This window comes from Equus asinus, chromosome 14 (assembly GCF_041296235.1).
Source record: "Equus asinus isolate D_3611 breed Donkey chromosome 14, EquAss-T2T_v2, whole genome shotgun sequence".
NCBI classification, from domain to species: Eukaryota; Metazoa; Chordata; class Mammalia; order Perissodactyla; family Equidae; genus Equus; species Equus asinus.
The window spans coordinates 45,867,827-45,884,053 of NC_091803.1; the positions used below are offsets into that span (position 1 = coordinate 45,867,827).

General features: G+C 45.5%; 1 protein-coding gene across 2 annotated transcripts in view; it reads right to left on the reverse strand.

Moving 5' to 3' along the window:
* The window catches only part of DNAJA3 (DnaJ heat shock protein family (Hsp40) member A3), a 30,843-nt gene extending 15,973 nt beyond the window's left edge, over positions 1-14,870 (reverse strand). Inside the window, exons 1-5 of one of the 2 annotated variants that reach the window (XM_070485042.1) lie at positions 14,575-14,870; positions 8,964-9,097; positions 4,526-4,609; positions 3,586-3,786; positions 1,676-1,828 (exon numbers count right to left, since the gene is read on the reverse strand). In XM_070485042.1, coding sequence (XP_070341143.1) covers positions 1,676-1,828; positions 3,586-3,786; positions 4,526-4,609; positions 8,964-9,097; positions 14,575-14,785 — 783 coding nt within the window. In that variant the 5' untranslated portion in view covers positions 14,786-14,870. The remainder of the gene's footprint in view (positions 1-1,675; positions 1,829-3,585; positions 3,787-4,525; positions 4,610-8,963; positions 9,098-14,574) is intronic. The other variant, XM_014833067.3, reaches the window with a different exon arrangement.
* Between the last annotated feature and the right edge of the window lie 1,357 nt (positions 14,871-16,227).

The window sequence follows — 16,227 nt, forward strand, 5'->3', positions numbered from 1 at the left end:
TTGGAAAGGAAGTGGAACTATCAGGCTGAACTCACTGGTTTGTTGGATGGATGGTGGGTGGATGGACAGGTGTGTGTGTATATGTATCTATAATATGAATAATGTGGAAACAGATATCGATATGGGTATATATATCTATATGTGTGCACATGTGCCTACACACAAAAACACCTAGCTCTGTCTGCTGAGCGGGCTTAGAAGCAGTGACACTCCAGGTACAATGAGCACACCTATAGCACAGATCTTGGTTTCTAAATCCCAGTAGACATTAAAAGGAACCAAGACTCCTTGGAGAAACAGCTGGTTCCAGGGAGTGACAGGGAAAGTACAAGTTGAGTCCAGAACATCCTGTTGTGATAAAAAGTAAGGAAGTGCTGAAAGAATGATGGGGACGTGTCAAAAGGATACAGGAGCCAGCTGCAAGGGACTTCCACAGGCCAAGTCAGGGACAATCTGATCATCTAGGTAAGTAATTATTCTGATTATAGCCCAGTGAATAAAACATGCATCCATGAGTTCATACTGATATAAATGAATGAATAAATAAATGGAGAAGAGAAAGTTCTTTCTTTCACTAGAATGCCAACTAATAAATGTAGAAAGGATGCTGGAATCAGAAAAGCATCATTTTGCAACTGTCAGTAATAACTGATTCACACAAGAAAGATCAATGGATGCTATAACTATTGGGTGAAAGTTTGATGAGGATCAGGATATTTCTAATAGTGTCGAGGTAACTCACCACAATTTCCCTACTAATTTCAAAGGGAAAAATAACTACCCTAACTAAATGATGATGATCAATGTAACATCATCACCAACGGGACAAACCAACACCCTGTGACTTCTGACATGATCCATTGAAAAGGACAGCAAGCCCCTGTGGTATTTCTGCCAAAAATGCATAATCTGAATCTTATCATGAGGAAGTATCAAATGAACCCAAAATGAAGGACATTCTACAAAATAGCCAGCCTGTAATCCTAAAAATGTCAAGGTCGGAAAAGAAAAAGAAAAGCTGAGAAACTGTACAAGATTAAAGGTGCCTAAGGATATGACAACCAAATACCACACAAGACCCCAGCCTGGATCCTGGACCAGGAAAAAAAAGAACACTATAAGGACACTTGAAAAAATCTGAGTAAGTACAGATAATGGTATTCTATCAACATTAAATTTCCTGATTTTGACAACTGTACCATGGTTATATAAAAGAATGTTCTTGCTCTTAAAAAATGTACACCAGAAATGACAAAGCAAATGGGACAAAATGTTAACAATTGGTGAAGCTAGGTAAAAGGAATAAGGGAGTGGTTCCCTATACTAATGTATAAGTTCGAATTATATCAAAAACTTAGCAAAAAGAAAAAGAAAAAATAATTACACCGCAAGTAAAATTTAAGTCCCCTCGTCCCCACCCATTTCAAATCGCCAAAATACCCTAAAGTGTATTTTCAGAGAAAACAGCAGATTCTTGCTCTGTCTGTACTCCTGGAAAAGTGCAGAAGGTCCTAGATAAAATAGCCCCACCTGGTTATGGACTCCCAAAGCCCCATGCAGTGCTGAATAAACACCCACAGGAGCACAGAGAAAGGGATGGTGGGGAGAAGTGCGCTGGCAAGAGGTGGGGGTCCCCTGGGGAAGCCCAGGGGGCTCTGACGCGCACGCATCTCACCATGCCAGAGCCGCCGCAGTAGTGGCAGTGCTGCACCTTGGTGCCAGGCTCGTTCCCCTTGCCGTCACACCGCTCACAGGTATCAGTGATGTTCACAGTGAACTCCTTGTTGACACCCTTGGCAGCTTGATTGAAGGTCAACTCCATGATATACTAAAGAAATCAAGGGACAGCCTGTCATATTTCTTGAAGTAAGGGAGGGTGCCGGCCACTTTAATTTTAAAGACTTTATTTTTTAAAGCGGTTTTAGGTTTCCAAAACTGAGAGGGAGGGACAGAGATTTCCCACATACCCCTGCCCCCACACATGCACAGCCTCTCCCATTATCAGCATCACTTATCAGAGTGGTACATTTTCTATCAAGGATGAACCTACATGGACGCATCATAATTATTCAAAGACCGCAGTTTACATTAGGGCTCCCTCTTGGTGCTGTACATTCTGTGGGTCTGAACACATGTACTGACACGTGTCCATCATGAGAAAATCACACAGAGTACTCTCACTGCCCTAAAAATCCCGTGCTCTGCCCATTCACACCCCAGCCCCACCAGTTACTTTACTCTTTAACTGCTTCACTTACCTGTGCTCTGCCAAGTAAGAACAGACACGACTCACTTAACCGATTCTGCCCTAACCCTCAAGACTTTTAAGAGCGAATGTGTTGGGGTTTTTTCTCCCCAAAGCCCCACTACATAGTTGTGCAAGCTAGCTCTAAGTGCTTTTAGTTCTTCTATGTGGGATGTCACCACAGCATGGCCTGATGAGCAGTGTCCACACCCAGGATCTGAACTGGCAAACCCCAGGCCACCAAAGCAGAGTGTGCGAACTTAACCACTCAGCCACAGGGTCAGCCCTAATATTTCAGTGAAAATGTACTTTTCAACAAATGGAAAATGTTTACAGATAATATTTGTACAAGGTCCTTACAAATAGCTCAAATGATCCACAATCATAACAGATCGTAAAACAGTTACCCTCTCTCTTCAACTCTGCTAATGTCTTATTAAGACATAAATAGGGGGGGCCAGTCCGGTGGCACAGTGGTTAAGTGCCCACATTCTGATTTGGCGGCCCGGGATTCACCGGTTCAGATCCCGGGTGTGCATATGGCACCACCTGGCAAGCCATGCTGTGGTAGGCGTCCCACGTATAAAGTTGAGGAAGATGAGCATGGAAGTGAGCTCAGCGCCAGTCTTCCTCAGCAAAAAGAGGAGGATTGGCAGATGTTAGCTCAGGGCTAGTCTTCCTCAAAAAAAAAAAAAAAAAAAAAAGACACAAATAGGGAAGAGGGGCCAGCCCAGTGGCATAGTGGTTAAGTTTGCATGCTCCACTTCGGTGGCCTGGAGTTTGCCAGTTCAGATCCTGGGCATGGACCTACACATCACTCATTAGGCCATGCTGTGGCAGCATCCCACATAGAAGAACTAGAAGGACTTACAACTAGGATATACAACTATGTATTGGGGCTTTGGGGAGAAAAAAGAAGAAAGGAGGAAGATTGGCAACAGATGTTCACTCAGGGCCAATCTTCCTCACCAAAAAACAAAAACAAAAATAAAAAACACCTCTCTAAAAAGACATAAATAGGGAAGAGGTAGGATTAGCAGTGTCTCTCCTAGAATAATGTAGCAGGCTCTAGATAAAATACTCACACCTTAATAATGGACTCTGAGAGTCTTAGGTGCTCTCTGATTAAGCAATTCTAAGAATATAGTCAAAATGGATGCACACATTATTACCTATACAACTTCCCAAATTTTGGAATCATTTCTTACCAAGATGACTGCCTCCAGATCATTTCATTTAACCTGCTTTGCCTTTTTCTTTGAGAAATGGAAACTGATAAATCTGTTTGCAACACATTTAGCAGCTAAAACTTGAATGATTCTTCAAAACAAGATGCTTACCTCCTGAGGCTGATTGAATACACCCTGGAAATCTCCAAAAGAAGATGAGGAGAACTCCCCAAAGATCTTCCTGAAGAGCTCCTCTGGGTCGACAGTGGGGCCTCCTTTCCAGTAGCTCTGCCCGGAGCCGCTGGCCCCAGGATCGAAGCCAGCGGAGCCGTAGGCATCGTACTGCTTCCTCTTCACTTCATCACTCAGCACCTACCGAGAACGGCACAGCAATCAGGCTCTCCTGAGGTGCAGGGACACAGACACCAAGTACAGATAATGGCACTGTTCAAAATTAAATGTCCAGATTTCAACAACTGTACTGTGGTTATGGAAAAGAATGCTTTTGTTCCCAGAAAATACACAGAGAAGTACTTAGGGATAAGAGACACAATGTCTGCAACCTACTCTCCCATGGTTGGAGGGGACATGCACACACACACAGCAGATGCATGATATCCTATATATCCTGCACCCTTTCAGGGCGGTCAGAGTCTGGGAAGAAGGCCCACTTTTAAATAACTCTGGAACTAGTCAGCAGTTGTCACGTGTACGCTTCGTCCCTCTGATTACATTTTACATTCCTCCAGGGCACGTGAGTCTTCTCCTTTTACAGTACCCACTGTCCTCACCAGACAGCACTGCCCTCAGTAGGAGGGCGGTATTCAAATAGGTGCAGAATGAATCGATCCAACAAGGGGTCCCAGAACTGGCTACAAGTCCAACCAACTGGGGAGCTCTATTTATACAGATCATTGGATCCTGTTCTTCACTGAGAGTCCAGGTTACATCTAGCAGGAGACCTGAGAATCCTTTCTTCCATGAGGTGATCTGGTGTGGGGACACAGCCTTCACACTGGACCTTATGACATGTCAGGTCGCCCTGTGCAGCACACTCGGATGCATGCATGCAGCTGAATGACAGTGACTGCACACACCTGGGTGGCATTACCTCATAGGCTTCTGCCAGCTGGGAGAACTTCTCCTTGGCTTTAGGATCATCCTTATTTGTGTCTGGGTGGTATTTCTTTGCAAGCTAAGGGAGGAAATGGTAAATTAGTCTGGACACAAGATAATTACTAAAACTCAACCCCAAATATCAGTCACAATCCCACCTCCTTTATAGCATTGTCTCTCCCAAACTTTACAACCAACAGCAATTCTTATTTTTTTAATAGGAGAGCTGGGGTATTTTATTATCTTTTTTTTCTTCTCCCCAAAGTCCCCCAGTACTTAGCTGTAAATTCTAGTCATAGGTCCCTCCAGTTCTGCTATGTGGGACACCGTCACAGCATGGCCCAACAAGCTGTACAAAGGAGTATACAGTGGAAAGTCTGGCCATGGGGCTGGCCCCCAAACAGCAATTCTTAAAACAAAGTTTAAGACTTTAAAATAAACCATCTCTTCAAATCTGAGATATGTACACAATTTTCAATCACAACAAGTCTCTACCAAAAATAACAACAAATTCTAGAACTTGGGCACCTTTGTGAAAGATGCAAAGCAGCATATCTGGTACACTATCATCTATGTAAAAAGAGAGGACATGGGGCTGGCCTGGTGGCATAGTGGTTAAGTTCACACGCTCTGCTTCAGTGGCCCCAGGTTTCGCTGGTTCAGATCCAGGGGACGGATCTACACACCACTCATCAGGCCATGCTGTGGTGGCATCCCACATAGAAGAACTAGAAGGACTTACAACTAGAAATATCCAACTTTGTTACTAGGGTTTTGGGGAGAAAAAAAAAGAGAGCGAGGAAGATTGGCCACAGATGTTAGCTCAGGGCCAATCTTCCTCACCAAAAAAGCATTAAAAAAAAGAACATTATTGATAAAGCAGTAAAAAGTCATTAATTTAAAAAATAATAATAAAATAAAAAAAGAGGACAATAACTGGATAGATAAGCAGATGTGTCTGCTGTATAAATTATTTTTGGAAGAACACACAATAAACTGGTAACACTGATTGCTACAGAAGCGATGTGGATGAATGGGAAGGAGCAAGACTTTCCACTGTATACTCCTTTGTACTTTTTGAATTGTGAACAAGGGGCATGTATTACCTATTCAAAACATAGATTAAAATATTGAAAAACAAAATAAAATCTCACTTGGCTATCCAGAGCACACAGGCGTGCTGAGCTTTCTAAAGGCTACCTCCTGGCTGCACCAAGCACGCTGCGCTGTGCAGGTCTTCACAGTGTTTGTGGTGGCTATGGCTGCCTTCCAAGCCTGGATTCCCACAGGCCCCTTAGGTGAGGGCAAGGGGGTACACAGAACCCTAAAGCTAAAAGTGACTCGGGAAGCCACCTGGCTCTGTCACTGCCAGCAGCTGGCTGCTTAATCTGGTTCTAGAGATGCTGGTCCTCACCCCAGCACATAGGAGCATGTCAGACGCTACATGCCAACCCCCAAAGGGGGGTATCAAGGCATGGCCAGTAGATCACAGTGGGCCAGAAGGCTGGTCCCAAACGTCAAGACAAGATATGCTGGTACACTCATGAGATCAGCACAAGGAAAAGAAAGGCCTTTTGCAGTCTAAAAGACCTGTGTTTTAGTCTCATGTACGTCACATACCGGCTTGTGTGGGCTTGGCTGTATGTCATAACCTCACTGAGCCTCTTGCCATGAAGAGTAAATGACGTAACACAAGCAAAGCTTTTATCAAGGTCTGATCTCAGTAATTGCTCCATAAAGGCTACCTTGAGAATTTCTAGGGGGCAGGCCTGTGGCATAGTGGTTAAGTTTAGCACGCTCCACTTTGGCAGACCCAGGCACAGACCTACATCCCTCGTTGGCAGCCATGCTGTGGCAGCCACCCACATGCAAAATAGAGGAAGACTGGCAAAGATATTAGCTCAGGGTGAATCTTCCTCAAGCAAAAAGAAGAAGATTGGCAACTGATATTAGCTCAGGGTGAATATTCCTCAGCAAGAAAAAGAAAAAAAGAATTCTGGTTTTAAATTGCAGTTTTACCTGATCTTTTTATTTCCACACCTAAAAACTTCAATAGTTCCCAACTCTCTCTTAAATTAAGTCTCTGGGACTTGCTAAGGGCCTCAAACATCCCATTAATTTGGCCCAAGCCTCCATCTTTCCAATCTTCTCTCACTCTTGCATTAGGTAGCTCACCCTGCAGCTCAAAAGAGACATGCTATTCAGGATTCCCAAGCCAGGATCTCTGCTTCCTACCCCCATGCCTTTGCTCATTCCATTACAACCCAGTAATAAAAAGACAACTCAAAAAATGGGCAAAGGACCTGAACACATATATAACAAATGGCCAGTGAGCAAACGAAAAGATGCTCAACATTGTTAGCCACGACAGAAAAGCAAATCAAAACCACAGTGAGATCCCACTCCACACCCACTAGGGTGGCTAGAATCAAAAAGACAGGTAACAGCAAGTGCTGGGGAGGATGTGGGGAAACCAGAACCCTTACACACTGCTCAGGGGACACAAAATGGTGTAGCTGATTTGGAAAACACTCTGGCATTTCTTCAAACAATTAAATATAGAGTTACCACAACCCAGCAATTCCACTCCTAGGTATATGTATATACCCAAGAAAAATGAAAACATATGTCTACACAAAACTTATACATAGGGGCCGGCCCTGTGGCCAAGTGGTTAAGTTCACGCGCTCTGCTTCAGTGGCCCGGGGTTTCACCAGTTCGAATCCTGGGCGCGGACATGGCACAGCTCATCAGGCCATGCTGAGGTGTCGTCCCACATGCCACAACTAGAAGGACCCACAACTAAAAATACACAACTATGTATCAGGGGGACTTTGGGGAGAAAAAGGAAAAATAAAATCTTTAAAAAAAAACTTATACATAGGTATTCACAGCAGCACTACTCATAATAGCAAAAAAGTGGAAACAATCTAAATATCTATCAACTGATGAACGGAAAAATAAAATGTGGTCTATCCATGTAATGAAATATTATTTGACCAATAAAAGGAATGAAACCCTGATATATGCTACAACATGCATAAACCGTGAAAACATTATTCTAAAGTGAAAGAAGTAAGACACAAAGGCCATATATAGTATGATTTAATTTCTATGAAATGTCTAAAATAGGCAAATCTATAGAGACAGAAAGTAGGTTAGCAACTGCAAGGGCAGGGAAGAGAGGAGAATAGGAAATAAGTTCTAATGGGTGCTGGGTCTCTTTTTGAGGTGTTGAAAATGTTCTCAAATTGATTGTGGTGATGGTTGTACAACTGTGTGAATACACTAAAAACCAGTGAATTGTACGCTTTAAAAAAAGGTAAGAAGAGGGAATAATCATCCAAGCCACAGGCTATTAGTCTGGTCTCCATCAGTAGATGGTTCACAAATATGGGGCTGGGATAAAGGTTTTGCTTGCCCACAAACACACACACAAAAAATCAATAATCTTGTAGTAAATTTTTCATAAAGGTAATTTACTTTTGTATTTAACTTATAACTTATTCAAAGACCTCTTCTTTACTCTGATAGTATGGCTTTCCTATCTTTATAGTGTTAAGATGCTCCTTCTCTTATCAATCACATTAATAGTCTGTACTTATTACTTTTAACATCTATATTAGGCAAAACACAAAGGCTGGAAATCCCACTTTGGTGCCCCCAGTTTTTTTATTTTATTTTATTTTATTATTTGTGTGTGTGTGAGAGGAAGATTAGCCCTGAGCTAACTGCTGCCAATCCTCCTCTTTTTGCTGAGGAAGACTGGCCCTGAGCTAACATCCGTGCCCATCTTCCTCTACTTCATATGTAGGACGCCTACCACAGCATGGCTTGCCAAGCATTGCCATGTTCACACCCGGGATCTGAACCGGCGAACCCCAGGCCACTGAAGTGGAACGTGCGAACTTAACCCCTGCACCACCAGGCCAGCCCGTATTTTAGTTTTTATTTTGTTGATCAGAGCAAAAGTCTGGGAACCACTGGTCTAGATAACTCACATGCCACTTCACCAATTAGCCAAATACATTCAGGATATGACAAGAATGTCACACCCTCTGAGTTAAGAACAGAAATAATTCTAAGTCCAGAAACTTTTATCTGAATGCAAAGAACACTACCTAAAACTCAGACCAGTGTACCTACTGATTCAGAAGGTACAGAATAAATTTAAGGACAAAAACAGCTCTGGAAAAAGACTTTTTTAAAAATCTCTGGTTCTGACTCTCTCCTTTTTTCCGAAGTATTAACCAGTACGATGTTATGCGCTGAGAAACACAGTCCAGCAGAGCCCATCTTTATCATATCATTCTATACTGTCAGCTGCGTGTGTCGTATGCGCCTGGGCAGATACACCGCACTGATCAGGATCAGACTAGATGGAAAGGATTTCTTTCACAATCTTGTCTATAAAATCTGGCTTCCATACAGACCTGGTAATAGGCTTTCTTGATTTCCTTCTGGCTGGCATTTCGGGGCACTCCTAATATCTGGTAATAATCCTCTTTGGCCAAAGAGGCACTCGTGTGGAAGGAGGCAGTACAAACAAAAGGGTAACTTTTTACACCTAAAAAAGAAAAAAGGAAAGAAAATCACTCTGGGAACATACTCAACAAAAAGAAATGGTGTGTAAACAACCGGCCAGGATCTACCTGTGAGGAAGCAAACGGGTCACAGCTTTAGGGCCTGTTCTCCGCCAGGCCCACAGGAGACGAAACTCAGCGCACTTCAAAACCCGCTAAAGCCACTTCAGATGAAGAGCACAAAACAACGTCCGAGCACTGGGCGGGGCAGATTCTGCGGGATTACACTACAGCTGAAGCCTCAGAATACCGCCACAGGTACTGCTCCCCAGATGAGGGCTGCACCTGGAGATGATTCAAAAGGGACTTTGCTCCCCTGTTACACTGCCGAGCACCCGCCATGTGCAGGTATTTTCATATGCTTTGTCTCTAATGCTTAACAACTCCCCTGGTTCTCTCCCTCTACCATGCAACCTTGGATGTCTGCTTACGGGGTGGTTCTCAGAGTGTGGTCCCTCGGACCAGCAGCATCATCAGCTTGTTGGAGATGCAAATTTCCAGGCCCCATCCCAGACTTCAATCAGAATCTCTAGAGGTCAGGTACAGCAGGCTGTGTTTAACAAGCCCTCCAACTGATGATTCTGTCAAACACTTAAGTTTGGGAACCACTACACAGTCATGTGCTGCATAACGACATTTCAGTCAAAGAGGGACTGCATATATGACTGTGGTCCCGTAAGATTAATACCATCTAGCCTAGGTGTGTAGTGGGCTATCCCAACTAGGTTTGTGTAAGTGTACTCTGTGATGTTTGCACAACAAAGAAATCGCCTAACAGCACATTCTCTGAACGTATCCCTGTCGTTAAGCGACACACGACTGTAAATTGTTCTTAGTCTTAGAGTCACAGATCTCTCAGACAATCTGATAAAAGCGTTGACCCCTCCCCTAGAAAAATACACATATATACACACACAAGGTTAAAAGGCCCTGTGCCAGAACCTCTGTTTACCCCAGAGCAGACAACCTGAAAGGAACCAAAGCATGAGGCAGGCAGCCACATGCCCTGCCCTCCTTTCAGGTCTCTTGCATCAGCAACTAGGAGGAGAGGCCAACAGACACATCTCCTCAACTGCCCTGTGCCCGAGGTAGAAAGCTAACCTGGACTGGCCTGTCACAAAGTGAAGGGGGAGGCTGCTGTACAACCTCGAGTCCTGCCTCCTAACCCCCAGCCAGAGTACGACAACTGGAAGATGAGGAGAGCGGGGCTGGGTGCAAAAGGGGTCCAAGAAAAGGCAGAAGGGAGAGCGGGGTCAAGAAAGAGAACAAGGATCACGAGGCAGCTCCAGGTTTTGCGTTCATCTGCAGAGGAGAAGCTTCCATGTTCACCATTCATTCAATACTTACAAATATTCACCATTCATTCATGCAGCAAATATTCACTGAGTATCTGCTGGGCACTGGGCTACACGTCAGGGATACGACAGCCAACCATTCAAAGGCACTGCCCTCCTGGAGCTGACATTTATTCAAAATCTTACCACCGTATTAGGCACTGAGGATACAAGATGAATAAAAAGTCAAGGCCAATGCCCTCAAGGAGCTTACAGTCCTGCAGGGGAGTGTGGGAGGCAGCATGGGAAGAGATATTAGCACAGAAGAACGTGCAGAGTAAGAATACACAAGAGTCCTCTAACCACGGCTTCTAAGCTCCGCACTGCCGATGACGGGATTGGTGTGGGGGGGGGCATGAGGGACATGGACAGACGACTGTCCTATTATAGACTGAATTGTGCCCCTCCCCCCCATTTATATGTTGAAGTCCTAACCCCCAGCGCCTCAAAATGTGACTAATGTGACTGTATTGGAGATAGGGTCTTTAAAGATGACCTTGACAAAACACTGATCTTGGACTTCTAGTTTCCAGAACTAGAAAATAATAAAGAAAAACTAAATTTCTGTTGTTTAAGCCACCAGTCTGTGGCACTTTGTTACAGCAGCCCTGGCAAACTAACACACCTCTGTACTGTAGGATGCCTTGCAGCACTCCTGGTCAACCAGAGGTCAATAGCACTCCCCTGCCTCCCACTAACTGACAACCAGAAACATCTCCAGACATTACCAAACGTCCCCTAGAGGGTAAAATCACCCCCAGTTGAGAACCACTGATGACCCAATCTAAGAAGTTCACGGAAAGTCTTCTATGGCACCTGCTGTTAAACTGCAGAAATTAGCTAGGCTAGGAAGGACTTTGAATCCGGCCAGGTTCACACCCGGAGTCCTGGAATTATTTGTGACAGCACCTCCTTTCACTTTCAAAAGTGCCCCATTTGGCTGATACAACATATGGTCATCTTTGGTTTGGAGGGAGTGGTTCACGGGAAAGTTCTGGTGCATTTAGGAACTGCAGATACTATGATGTAACTAGAGACTCTGTGGTGGTGGCAGTGACGGAGGGGTGGTTAGAGATGATGATTAATGAGGCCTAGGAATAAGTAGAAGGGCCTCTGAGCTATGCTAAGGAGTCATGATTTTATCCTGAGGGCAATAGGGAGCCACTGCAAGTGGTAAACAGAGAGGAAACAGGAAAGAAACAGGGAGGTGATTGGGTTTGCATGAGAAATAGCTCTCAACTAACAAGAACTGAGAGACTACTTAAAATTAATCTGAGCACAAAAGACAACCAAGGATGTTGAGAATATCCAGGAAGGGGGCGAGATAAGGGATAATCAGACAGGAGAATGAGTAGGTCTGGTTGGGATAATTAAAATCAGAACCAGGAAGTAAATCTCTATTTTTGGTATCCCTAGTACTGGTTTTCTGTTGCTGCACCCTAGATGTCCTGGAACATGAGAAGCAGACAGTGTGGCAGTGGTAGGGTTAGGAGACAACTGCTGCCTTCCCTTGGTCAGATTTGAGGAAAATACTAGAGCTATTTTCCCAGTGCTCCTGTACTCAAGCCTCCTTCACTCAGGAGCGAGAGGTCACCCTGGTCCCATCCTGCATCTCCCTCCCCACTCCTTCCAACCTAGAAGGCGGAGGTGGGTCATGGCAAAGGCTCTGGCAGCTGCAGCTTCAACATCACGAGCAGAGAATTTTGCCTTGAGTTAGAATGGGAGACAGTAATGTGCAAAACTCCATGTGGATAAAGACAAATCGCTTAACTATTACAAGTTGGATGACTTCTGACATTACCCAAAGGCATTGATGATTAGCAATAATTAGAAAGAGTTCCTTTAATAGACAAATTTTTCCCCAAGATATGACCAATAAATGTCTTGCCCTTTTTAGAACAACCCAGAACAGGATTAGCCTCCAAATTGTTATAAAAACAGCCACCCCACTGGTTGCGCAGGAGTTAAGTTCACGCATTCCGCTTTGGCGGCTTGGGGTTCGTCAGTTCGGATCCCAGGTGCAGACCTATGCACTGCTTATCAACATGCTGTGGCAGGCATCCCTCATATAAAGTAGAGGAAGATGGGCACAGATGTTAGCTCAGGGCCAGTCTTCCTCAGCAAAAGGAGGAGGATTGGCGGTGGAGGTTAGCTCAGGGCTAATCTTCCTCAAAAAAAAAAAAAAAAAAAAGAATGGCCAACCCAGTGTCAAATAGCTGCCTTCTTTCTGCTCTTGGGAGAAAAGTCAGATTTAAAGTGTTTTTTTATATCATCTCATTGTACTACTAGATTTGAGATGAGACCGCAGACCAAGGCTTGGGAGCTGAGTTAATGACTTTAGATGTGATAACAGAGTGTACCTTGAAGGATGCCATGTCTCATGTGTGTTCATCACCTGATATGAAACATGCACATGTGGGCTATGGGCTCACTTGGGGAAAACAGCTCACTGCAGTTCCTTAGTAAGAGCCACATACAAGGTTCAGTACTTAGTGCTTGTCTCTGTCTGTCTCTCTCTTACATACTCAATTATCAAAAATGCTCCCCAAACTTCTACAAATGTAATTCCTAGTTACCTATGGAATTAATATTTGAACAAAGAGATGCAGCCAAATTCTACTTAAAACAACCTTGACACCAGAAAATGTTAGCAAAACCTAAAAACAACGCCTTTTGATCATATTGAGAAATATAGCACGACATCACTCCAAATAATCCTCAGGAAACCTGGACAGACTCCTGCTCCATCCATGAGGAAATAAAGGCGGCAGGAATAGAATAAAAAAATGGGCTCACTTGATCCAAACCATATCCAATCTCAAAGATCTCTGCTGTATCCCCAGAACCTAGCACCGGGGCTGGCAAATGATAGGCCCTCAATAATTACCTGTGAATGAGAGCACACATTTTCAGAGTTAAGAGAGGCTCAAAGGAATTAAATAATTCATCCAGGTCACACACAATCTACTGGAGGACAGTCTGTTCACTGTACAAAGTGATCGCAATTACTAAGACTTTAATGACAACGTTACAAAACTGGACCCCAACAGGAAATTATCTTGTGTAAAGTATCTTGCCAAGGCCCTTTAATTAATCATCTTCTAAGTTTACAGATAGCTTAAATATCATTTACACAAATTCCAGGAGACAAAAATAACTAGTACAATTCAGGCACACAGTTGTTCAGGTTCCTTCTTTCTTCTTGCACTGTAACAGAAGTCACCCAACACACAGCATGAGAAGCCACCATGGCTAAGCAATTGAACGTTTAATATATATTAATTCAACATCACCACCCGCAATCAGGGAAGCAGCAGGTTATGAATCAAGGCTCTAGCACTTTTTAGTTTTGTGACAGTCTACACGTTGTTTAACAACTAGGCCTCAGTTTCTTTATCTATAAAATGGAATAACAACAGTGTCTGTCACATGGAAATGATCCATGCCTGGCACAGTTAAGTGCTCAAGAAGAAGTAGAAGTTTGCATTCTTATTACAATTACCAACTTAAGAACTTCTAAGAGAGACCGCTAAGTGTGCCCTTCGATTTACACCACGTGGTGGAAGGAGAGGAAGCTATGAAAGGACAGCTCTGGGTTTGAGACAACTCTCCTTATCTAACTTTATGACCTTGGGCGAGTCAATTCCTCCGCTAGAACTTCAAATCACCATTCTTTGAACTGGGGATGACGATCCCCACCTTGCAGGGTTGTTGTTTCCATCCAGTGAGATTAGGCACAAAGTGGCCAGCAGCACAGCAGGTGCTCACCGGACGGCCGTTACCTCTTTGCCTCCGCTACAAGATAGAAGGTGGAGGGATGGGAAAGGAACAGGGCAAGGGAGCAGCGGCAGGCTGGAAAGAGGCCTCCAGTAATGTTGACAGAGAGGTGAAGGTTCACGGCCTACGGGCGTTTCATCCCCGCCGCCGGGGACACCAACAGCTCCCTCTCGTTCACCGCTTCCGAGTAGCCGCTTGGGCCTATCTCCCTCCTGCTTGCCTGTCTCCCCAAGCAATTCCGCATACAGGTCGGAAGATACCTCCACCCGCTAGCCTCGTGGCCGGAGCGAAGCCAGTCACTCCCTTCCAGACCCTGGAGCCCCAACCCGGGCGCTGGAGCCTGCCCTCACCTGTGAGGCTGACACCCGGTCTCAATGTCAGCAGCGCCCCGGGGCCGCGAGCTCCCAGGGAAGGCAGGAAGGTGGTGACGCTCAGCTTGCGGCCCAGCGACGCCCCAACCACGCCCGCCCTGGGCGGCCGGGCCCCTCTCCCCGCAGCCGCCGGCAGCCGCGGGGTCCCCACGGCCGCCAGCAACCAGCGTGGGGAACACCGCGCCGCCATCTTGGCCCGGGGACACTGCGCCTGCGCCGCCCGGCTCAAGGAGGCCTCGCGAGGACAACGCGTGTGCGCAGCGCCGGTGGGTCCGGGGGCGGAGTCCGTTACGCACGCACGCAGAGTTGCAATCGTTGCGCATGCGCACCCGCACATGCATCCAACGCGCCTTCCTAGCAGAGGATGCCACAATGAGGTTTGGTCTGGACAGTCCTGTCAGGTAGACTTGCTCTGGAGAACCTCGTCATTCTGTGCTTGACAACCAAGACTGCTCCTTATCTGTGTAAGGATGTGGTTAAGTGTAGCTGAATGTAACTAGTTGGAGAGTCCCGGCAAGGGGCGGGACTACAAATCCCGGCGTGCAGTGCGGCTGTCAGTCGCGCAGATCCCGGCATGCAGTGCGCGGTTTCCTTCCTCCTGATCCAAGACTTAGCATCTTCTCGCGTCAGTCTTACTCATCCAGTGTCGGCGTGAGCGGCACGAGTCTGTGCCCTACTGCCAAAGCCTGGCCTCGGGCTCACTTTCTCGCTGGCTGATTCCCTATGAGCAGGACTCTGATCGTTCAGCTCTCCTGTATGCGTGTTAGCCCTTTCCAAACCTGTAGTGAACTTGCCGGTTGCGAAAGGAGAATCGAGCTACCCCAAAACGGATGTAATAAATGTTGCGAGCACCTACTCTAGAATATCGCACGTTCTAGAATATCAGGGATACAACGATGAATGGCATACCGTCCCTCCTCTGGAGGAGCACACGGGGAGTCGAGGGAGACAGGCTTCTTGGCAACTAACATAACGCGATGAATGCTATTGTAGGTATGAACGGTGTTACAGGCACACAGGTGAAGGGGTTTCTCAAACAGGTTGGGGGTTGGGGTGCCCGGTAGCATTCGAGTTGGATTTTGATGGAAAGTGCGTCAGGGAAGGGTAGAGGGAAAGAGTATTCCAAGAAGAGTATTCCAAGTAGCAAGAACTTCAAAAGCACCTGTCCAGAGGTGTGAACGTGCTTCCTTAGGGTGTGTGACTGCGATGAGGCTGGAAAGGTAAACCTGGCCTGGTAAGTGTTGCAAAGGAGTTTCAACTGCACACTCCCACCACCGTCACCCCACACAATAGGAAGAGAACCTGAGGGTTCATGGATAGGTTTAAGACGATCTGTGCTCCTTGCTCCTCCCCTCACTCCTGGGGAGATATCCATAGCTTTCATCAATCAAATTCTCCACAGGCTCTGAGATCAAAAGAAGGTTAGAAAGCATGGGCCCAGTGCAGAACAGTTAGGAGGCTACCGTAAACTGCAAGGAACAGTTGAGAGTTTGGAGTGGGGAATGTGGAGGACTGAAGTGATCAAGGGACATTTTAGAGAAACCAGGTGGTCATGGGGTGGAAAGTGGGGAAAGGAGTTCATTTAATATATTCAACCAATATTTAAGTGTCTCCAGCATAGTGGTTAAGACT